This window comes from Electrona antarctica (genome assembly GCF_951216825.1).
Source record: "Electrona antarctica genome assembly, chromosome: 14".
Classification (NCBI taxonomy): domain Eukaryota; kingdom Metazoa; phylum Chordata; class Actinopteri; order Myctophiformes; family Myctophidae; genus Electrona; species Electrona antarctica.
Window position 1 is genome coordinate 9,771,433 of NC_136795.1, and position 10,000 is coordinate 9,781,432.

The 10,000-nt window shown below is 39.8% G+C and overlaps 1 protein-coding gene across 2 annotated transcripts in view; it reads left to right on the top strand.

The window, feature by feature from the left end:
* LOC306937591 (homeobox protein Dlx4a-like) overlaps positions 1-8,227 on the top strand; it is a 16,998-nt gene extending 8,771 nt beyond the window's left edge. For both annotated transcript variants that reach the window (XM_079521429.1, XM_079521430.1), the window contains exon 3: positions 7,627-8,227. In XM_079521429.1, the coding sequence (XP_079377555.1) occupies positions 7,627-7,881 (255 nt within the window). In that variant the 3' untranslated portion in view covers positions 7,882-8,227. The remainder of the gene's footprint in view (positions 1-7,626) is intronic.
* The last annotated feature ends 1,773 nt before the right edge of the window (positions 8,228-10,000 follow it).

The window sequence follows — 10,000 nt, forward strand, 5'->3', positions numbered from 1 at the left end:
GCATTGGAATGCAAAGTTCATGTGTTGCTCTTGAGATATTAGTGGTAGCCGCCCTACTGCATGCTGTGTTGTGCTGTACATGCTGTGTTAGTAGCACAGATATTAGTGGTAGCCGCCCTACTGCATGCTGTGTTGTGCTGTACATGCTGTGTTAGTAGCACAGAGGTATATATAGATATTAGTGGTAGCCTACTGCATGCTGTGTTGTGCTGTACATGCTGTGTTGTGCTGTACATGCTGTGTACATGCTGTGTACATGCTGTGTACATGCTGTGTACATGCTGTGTACATGCTGTGTTAGTAGCACAGAGGTACATGCTGTGTTAGTAGCACAGAGGTACATGCTGTGTTGTGCTGTACATGCTGTGTTGTGCTGTACATGCTGTGTAAAAAAAGTATCTAAATCTACATACATGTGCACATGGAGATGTGTACAATGTATATTGCCCCATGGTTATGGAGATGTGTGTGCGTGCATGCATGTGCGCGTGTGTGTGTATAATTTCTTTATGGTGAGACTATGCATATGTTGCAAAGTGCTGTAAATGCTCAAATGTGTTGCCTCAAACTATAGACATGGACATGTGATGAAAATTGTTTTAAGATTGCGGTTATGATTAATGGAGGCCAAATAGAAACCCCTCCCACCTCGTCCCACCCCCCCGACCCCTAAAGAGCAAAATGGCCAGGGTGTTGAATATGGTCAATTACCCCCAAACAAGAAACAGAAATGTATTGAATGTTATACTTAAGAGTATACAGTGTCATTTAATTGCTGTATTTTAAGCCCTTCGGAAGTGGATGGTTTTTTACAGCGCTCATTTTGTAATATAGCAGTGCTGGTATTAGGCAGTATTAGGTTGTAATGGATTTAATGTGCGCCCACTGGGAGAATGGAACACAGAGCATCTTGTATTGACACACAGTCATGTGGCTCACGGCTGGTTTACTCATATTGACCCAAACTCTCATGCGGCCAAGGGCCTGCTGCAATTAGTCTTTATTTGCTAAGCCTGGCATGTATGTGCAATGTGTCTATTTCTAAATGCTATATATCCATTTTGGGGCAAGAAATCGTTATCTTAAGAAGAGCAAGACCATCGTTCAGTATATTTGGATCACAACTGGTTTCTATAACTTGGACCTTTTGGTTTAGTACAGACTGTGAAATCAATCAGGAGCCATATACCACTTAAGTCATATTTTACACTTTAAAATATATAAAAATCTACTGTAGGTAGGCTGTTTTCACAATTTCGAAAAACGTGCATATAATAAACTTGCATAAAATAGTGATGCCAGCTTGGAAGTGGTTAAAGTTGTTCCGTGTTCTTCAAACCTGTCAAAATGTCTGAAAACGCACTTAGACTGTAAACTTGAGTGCACACTATACGTATGTTCATCAGTGGTGTAAAGAAACTAAGTACATTTACTCGAGTATTGAATTTTGAGCTATTTGTAAATTTCCAATTTCCAGTACTTTTACTTCTACATCTCAGAGGCAAATATTGTACTTTTACACTACAAGTATTAGAAAGCTTTAGTTACTTTGTACATCACTTCAGTCCTATATACATTGTGTCGCAACGCAACACATTGTGAGCTTGTATACATTCGAAAACTTTAAATGGGACATTTTAGTACTTTTACTTTTGGTACTTTATGTACATTTTGATGCCAATACTTTTGTACTTTTACTCAATTAGCATTCTGTATTCCGGACTTTTACTTGCATTTCTAAATTGCATTATTGAATCATACTTTTACTTAAGTAAAACATTTGAGTACTTTTTCCACCACTGCATGTGTATACTCATGTGTCTTCAACATCCTTATTGCGAACGAAGTGAGCACTAACTATAGAAGATGACCAAAACTGTCTGTGTGTGTGTCTGTCTGTGTGTGTCACGCTGTAACACCACCCGCCCGCCACCAGAGAGCAAAAGATTGGGAGCAAACCAATACGAACTGTGTGTGTGTGTGTGTGTGTGTGTGTGTGTGTGTGTGTGTGTGTGTGTGTGTGTGTGTGTGTGTGTGTGTGTGTGTGTGTGTGTGTGTGTGTGTGTGTGTGTGTGTGTGTGTGTGTGTGTGTGTGTGTGTGTGTGTGTGTGTCAGACTGCCACAACAGCTTTGTTCGCTTCCTGCGTTTACTTGTATTATTATTCTCACTGACCTACAATGTTGAACGGGATATTATCAACCTCAGTGGCAAATTACCCTGGATAGACACGTTTTGCTAAAGTACTATAAATGGATAGAACAGCATTTGTAGATGTAATAGCCCTAGTGTTTATTTTAGATGGTTTGTTGATTACATATTTTGTTACCGTTCATTTTCTAGTCAAAGTTTACATGAGTTCTTACTGCATCCAGAGTTCCAGACAGTTCAGTTGAGTTGTCAGATATTGGTGTTCTAATTCGATTTTTCAATAAACTTGGCAGTCACTTTATGGACCTTATGAGGCAAACCCCACCCTTCTGGCACACTGAGCAGGTTAAAACAAACACTAAGCATAATTAGTAGGCTACTATTTGACACAAGTACTGTTTGACTATCCTGACACACATACAAGCTCACCATGTATGCACGTACGTACGCACGCACACACAAACATGCATATATTCATGCACATACTTTAGAGTTGTGCAAAATGATATATATGCGCAAACCTGGACAAATGCACATACAAACACGCCCCATGCAAGCACACAAACATTTGAATTATTTTATTTGGATCATCAGTGTTTGGACATTAGATCCAAACACTGATCAGAAGAAGGTTACATTATACGATCAAACCAACTACAGAACATGCTTTACACAGAGGAACAAATATTGATTACTTGACACTACTAGACACACACACACACACACACACACACACACACACACACACACACACACACACACACACACACACACACACACACACACACACACACACTAAGATAGCCATAAAGCTATATCGCTATGCTACATACTTTGATCACCACCAGACAATTTTCTCCCTCGACAAAATCACTACGCCGTGGTATTAGTACTGTTACTAACTATGATGACTGATCACTCACAATCACAATCACAATCACAATCACAATCACAATCAGAATCATTGTCACGTCACAGATTTACACGTAACAAATGTGGGTGGTGGATAGCTCCCATTATACTGGTATGTCATTTCTTCCAAGAAACGGAAATCAAGGCAGGAAAATAAAGAATGTTTGAGCGCTTTTACTGTACCACAACTACACAAAGTACAGGTAAAGGGTTTTCTTCTGTGTGGGTAGTCTCATTTACAAGCTTTAGCCACAAACGGTTCAACCAAAAGGTCTCTTAGCTTATTTATAAGCTTTGCTTATACAAGCTTTGGTCTCTTAGCTTTTCCACAAAACATATTTACACAACTATCTCATTCTTTTTAGTCTCTCTCCCTCTATCGCTCTCTCTCTCTCTCTCCCTCTCTCTCTCTCTCTCTCTCTCCCTCTCCCTCTCTCTCTCTCCTTCTCTCTCTCTCTCCTAAATTGTAAATTGTAAATTGTCTCTCGCTCTCTCTCTATCTCTCCCTCTCTCTCATCTGTCCCTCACTCTGACAGTATCTGTCTTCTGTTTTCTCCCATCTTTCTCTTCTTGTCTCTCTATTCTCTTCCAAACTCTTTCAGTCTCTCTGAAAGAGAGACTGAAAGAGTTATACACATTACCCCCCCCCCCCCCGTTCCTCGCACACATATTAACATAGATGACAAGTGTACACACTTGTGTGCATTGGCACTCACACACACTGTACATGCATGCTGAGTCCTGACACACACCTCAACACACACACACACACACACACACACACACACACACACACACACACACACACACACACACACACACACACACACACACACACACACACACACACACACACACACACACTGTACATGCATGCTGAGTCCTGACACACACCTCAAGACACGCACGCATGCACGCACGCCACGCCACGCCACGCCCCACATTGTAATCATTTATTTATGTCCACATAAGAGATACACACACACACACACACACACACACACACACACACACACACACACACACACACACACAAACTCAGAAGTGTACACCACCCTCTCACGTGCATAAACAGGCAGTCTCATTAGTTGTACTCATCCTTGCACACAGGCGGTGTCACCTGGACCGCCCCCCCCTCTCCCCAATGAGAGTCTCATTAGTGGAGCTCTCAGACAGCCGATGTCAGTCACTGTAGGAATATGAAACCAATAATTACCGCACAAATATTCCCATTAAGTTAACGTGCTGTTGATTGACTACCGGCCTCATGAGCCCAGATCCACATTATACAGTTTGGTTTCCACTGCGACCGAGCGCTCAACTTAATTATTATGTGAGCTGTGGTTTTCTGAATGTGTTGTGTTGTTATGTTTGACATAGAAGCTTGCCTTTAACCCATTTTGGGCGGGGACCCCTTTTGGTGTTTTAAGCATGTTATGCTTTAACTGTTGAAAAATATCAGATCTACAAGCTCATAGCGCGGCACCGAGTGCCGCACTATGAACTTGTAGGTCTGATATTTGTGAAAAATCGTGAAAATGCGGCACAAAACCTTGAATATATATTCTTTCAGAGCGAACATTTTTAACTCAAATCTTTGCTACTGAGGGGTTCCTGGAACAACATATTTTCAGATGGGGGTTGGCGGCCAAATACAGATAATTTTCAGCGTCCTTGACATGAAATATTGAGCACCACTGATAAAGAAACACAGGTATTTCAGAAAACATTTAGAAGACATTTTCTTTTCCGACGTCAGGCCTAAATGAGTTAAGGGCAATGTAACCTGCACAGTGCACATCCTGAGTATATACTTTAACTCAAGATGAGTACTAAAATAAATTAACTCTGACGTTTATTTAGGACTGTGTGCACTTCGCTTTAGAATTGATAACAAAATAACTATAATGGGTCATCTGAAACTTTATGATGCAATTTGAAGTTAATGCTTGAATAATAAAATAAAAATGGCTATAATTAGAACCACCTTGCCCATTTATGAAGTGGGTGGGTATAGTTTGGATTTTATGCCTTTGCCAGCCTCGATAATAATTTCATACTGGCTGTAATTTATACCTCCACTGAAGTGAATGAAAGCTGCTGTCATAAAATGTTGTCAAATGTTGCATTCCTTCTTTGTGATATAGCCTGTTCCACATTTAAAATGAAGTCAGTTCTGGCCATATAAGACAATTTTCTGATTGTCATGTGGTCTGATGTATTTTCCCACACATTTATAATCGATCTGAATGAGTGCTGTAATGAGCTTTCTTTACGAGGATATCATTTTTACAACTATGTGTGTGCCACATCCATAAATTAGATTTTCGAGGAATTGTCTGTGTGAAAAGGACACAAACAACCAAAGTGCCAGGATGAAATCTCTGTCGCATGTTTATTTCAGTCTTTTCATGTGTTGCTGTGTTTACAGTTTGGCCCAGGGCATGGCTAGGCGCATTTCTCCTGGCAATGCAATCCGTGGCTGATTTATTTCTTATTTTTTCCTATTTTATATCGCTGTTAAAACTTGTTTTTATAGATCAAAGCATTGTTCACTAAATGCATGTAATTATTTATGATTCATCGTCATCCCCGCAAAGCTAACATGTTGCCCGGCAGGCATATTCACATAATTTGACGCCCAATTTGCATGCACGCTGGAAACTCTAGCAATATCAATTATTTTAGGCAATGACAACTTAGTTGGCTTTAACACCAAGATGGTGCAGAATAATAGCTGGATGGCTGTCAAAATGAATACTGCATAATCCAGCATACAGTTGGGTGCCACCGATATTGTCCCTTATCATTTGACCCATTTAGGCCTGACCTCAAAATTTAAAAACATTCTTCTAAATCCTCCAGTTTTCTGAAATAAATATTTTCACGATTTTTCAAAAATAGCAGACCTACAAGCTCGTAGCGCGCCACTCGGTGGCGCGCTATGAGCTTGTAGATCTGCTATTTTTCAATAGCTAAATTATAACATAATGTTTAAAACACCAAAAGGGGTTCCCGCCCAAAATGGGTTAACTGTCCTTTTGCGCAGATCACGCAAACCTCAGCAAAAAGAAAAGGACAATATCGATGGCCTCCAACTGTATACTGTATGCTGAGGCTAGTAGGCTAGACCAATACCAGGCTACACACAAAGACATATTCTGATTCTGTGGCTTTTATCAATGTGCAACAATGTCTGGCCTTAAAATGTATATGTACACTTTTTGCATATTGAGCTTCTTCATGTCCCCAGTTTACAGACACTGGCACACTGTCGCATCACCAGTAGAGTAATGTAACTAAGTACATTTACTCAAGTACAGTACTACTACTTAAGTACCATTTTGAAGTACTTTTACTTCACTGGAGTATTTCCAAATTTCACTATTTTTACAAGTAAAGGCAAATATTATACATTTAGTCCACTACAATTATTTTGTAACTTTGGTTATATTGTAGATTTTGATTATTATTACAAAACAAAAAACATACATTAACCACTTCAGCGTATACATTTTGGCCATTTGGAAAGCTTGTAGATCTGCTAGTAACAGTAAGTAAGTAAGTAAGTAAATTTTATTTATAGAGCACTTTTCAAAACAGTGTTACAAAGTGCTGTACAACAAGGTAAAACAATCATGTTAAAAATAGAAGGTAAAACAATGAAATGCAAATAAAACAGTAGAGATACATCAACATTGTAAAACAGAGGTAAAACATTGAAAACATCATAAAATAAAGTGCTGACGAAATAAAAACGTTTTTAGCAAGTTCTTAAAACCGTCGACAGACTCTGCATTTTTTAGTACAAAGGGCAGGGCATTCCACAAAGTGGGGGCAACCACTGCAAATGCATGGTCACCCTTTGTTTTGAGCCTGGTTGCTGGAATGGACAGAAGGCCTTTATCAGAGGACCTGAGAGAACGTGTATTTGGTTTTGAATGCAGTAGTTCAGAGATGTAAGGTGGAGCCAGTCCGTGTAATGCCTTGTAAGTTATTAAGAGAATCTTGAAATTGATCCTGGATTTGACTGGCAACCAATGGAGTGCAGCAAGCACGGGAGTGATGTGAGATCTGCGGTGTGTGTTTGTGAGAATCCTGGCAGCTGTATTCTGTACTAGATGAAGTTTATGGATTGAGGAGGAACTGAGGGTGGTGTAGAGACCGTTACAATAGTCGAGGCGGGAGGAGATGAAAGCATGGATGATTTTTTCTAAGTCTTGGGGAGTGAGGACTGGTTTGATTTTTGAGATATTACGGAGGTGAAAGAAACAGGACTGGGTGACCTTTTTAACAGAGTACTTCTACACTGTAGATTAAGGTAGGCACTGCAGGTATCAATACTGCAATATACTGTAGAAACTATAGTATATTGCAGTATTGATACCTTTACTTGAGTAGCCTAAAACATGTGAGTACTTTCTTCCACCGCTGCGCATCACTATAACACCTGTCTCTCTCTCTCTCTCTCTCTCTCTCTCTCTCTCTCTCTCCCTCTCTCTCTCCCTCTCTCTCTCCCCCTCTCTCTCTCTCTCTCTCTCTCTCTCTCTCTCCCACTCCTCCAGGTTAAAATATGGTTCCAAAACAAGCGCTCCAAGTACAAGAAGATCATGAAGAATGGTCCCTGCGGACCTGAAGACCACCTGCACGTGGCATCGTCCGCGTCCCCCTGCTCCCCCGGGATGCCCCCTCCTCTGTGGGACATCTCCATGGCCAATAAAGGCACACCCGTGCACTCCGGCGGATACATGAACAATTTTGGACATTGGTACCCGAGTCATCATCATCAGGACTCCATGCCCAGGACTCAAATGATGTGATGAGGGGGAGGGGAGGGGAGGGGAGGGGAGGAGAGAGGAAGGAGGCCACATTCAACCCGGAACACGTTTCGGACAAAGTATTGCTTTGGGTCAAGGTACACAGCAACACTATGTGTTTCATTTAACTCTTGATTGTGTAAAAGTGGATACGACTTTGATTATACGAGCAGCATCTCAGTTCTCTCCCATTGGGTCCTTCTTTGGAGTCTCTCTTGTTTTCCTTTTTTTTTTTGTTCTTGTTTTTTCTCATTCAGTCGTTTGGTCTTATCGGTTTCATATATTCTGTGTTTTTGACTTTGTGGGCCAGTGGCCTTAATAAGAACTAAATAAAGACTTTATAAACTTGTGTTTCCTGACAGTTGGACTTTCCAGTGTATCCGAAGGTATATATATATATATTTCTGCCATATATTGGCATTTCTGCCAATAGAAATGGCTGTGGGTGGGTCAAAAAATTGTACGCTGATTGAAATGAATCACCAGTGACTTCAAATCCCCAGTAATTTCATATGACACTGACAATTGTCTCAGAAATGTAACTGTTACATTTTCCATGTCTTTCTCTCTGATGGTGTGCAGCAATTACATTTGTTAATCAGGGTGATAATTAAAGTTTAATGAAAAGTGAGAGAAAACACTAACACATTAAAATAAAGATGAGCGGTAACTTTCAGCAAGTGTAACAATTCAAAGTAAAATCCTCAGCGATCCTTTATCCATTTGAAATATAGATATCAATGAAAGCTCAGGATTTCACAGTGTCCAATTGTTTTGGGGCGTTTGTATAATAAAAAATACCCTAAACCTAAGGTTGTTTTCAAGAAATCACAAAAGTCGTAAATCACAAGAAACGGCTCACATCCCTCACTCCCTCAAACATCTGGAGAGGCAGAAGAATGAGTCGGCGAGCATTGGCAATGATTTTATAAAATGACCACCCCAATTAAAGGTAATTTAGGGCACAGCTTGTTGAATTAAGCTTTCACTGCGACGACGAGCAGGTAATTATGTGTAATTTGCAGGCTGTAGGGAATATATCCCTCCACCAGCCGACACTAGACGAGGGAATGACGGAAGTAACGGATCACACGTCAGGGGATTACAGGAATATATTTCCACAAATTGGTAACTATTATCAGTTTACAGTGACCTTAAAACAGTTATCATATTACAGTTTTCTTTCCTGTTTTGTGGGTAGTAGGCTGTATAGCCCATAATTAAGTCTATTTGTTTTGACAAACAGGATAAAATAGGCCTATCATATGCAGATTTATGACAAAGCCACATGCAACCATTACTACCTGAGAGAAAAAGGAAAAGATGGACAATATCCTTGTTGTTTTCTTCCTTTTAAAAGCACATCAATTCATTACTTGCTTTATTTCAGATGAAAATGAGAGGCGAGATGCTTAAATTACTGACAATCCCATTTCAATAATTAAATCAAGGTTGTGACTGATGTAAGGAACGCCTAACTGATACATATTTTATTGCTACATTTTTGAGGCACCTGTGTTTTACATTATTTAGCTATTGTCATTTTATATGTCTTTATTCCTTAAATTCAGGAATATGTTGATTATGATGCAGACAAAATAATAAAATATAATCAAATTCCAAGCAAACAGTATATTTCAGTATATGTGTATATAGGAGTAGGCTATTTAATTCTCTGTAACCATCTTTTTAGGACTCTGAGCTATATGCTATCAAAAAGTAACTGTTTTAAAATAGGTGGCACTATTGCATTGTATAGTCAGTAATCTATACCATATTTGTATTTAAATGACAACTTTTTCCCCCCAACCAAGGTTCATGTTTTAGGTTGTTATTAGAGAAAGTAAAAGATGAGTGTTCATTTTTTCACTTTTTTTTACTGCTTTCTTTCGTTTTAGCGATTTTTGCAATGTTTTGACAGGGGACCGGGGGCATTCGGGCAGGTGGCTAATTATGTATTTTTTATTTTGTTTTTTTTACAACATTTTACGGCGATTTATTTATCATTGTTTAATTAGTCCTACCAGTAAGACGCCCTGAGGGTGAGAAGCGACCTCACCGAAAGGGCGAGGTCACGCATGCGTGCACCCATCCGCCTGGGTGCACCCATCCGCCTGGGTGA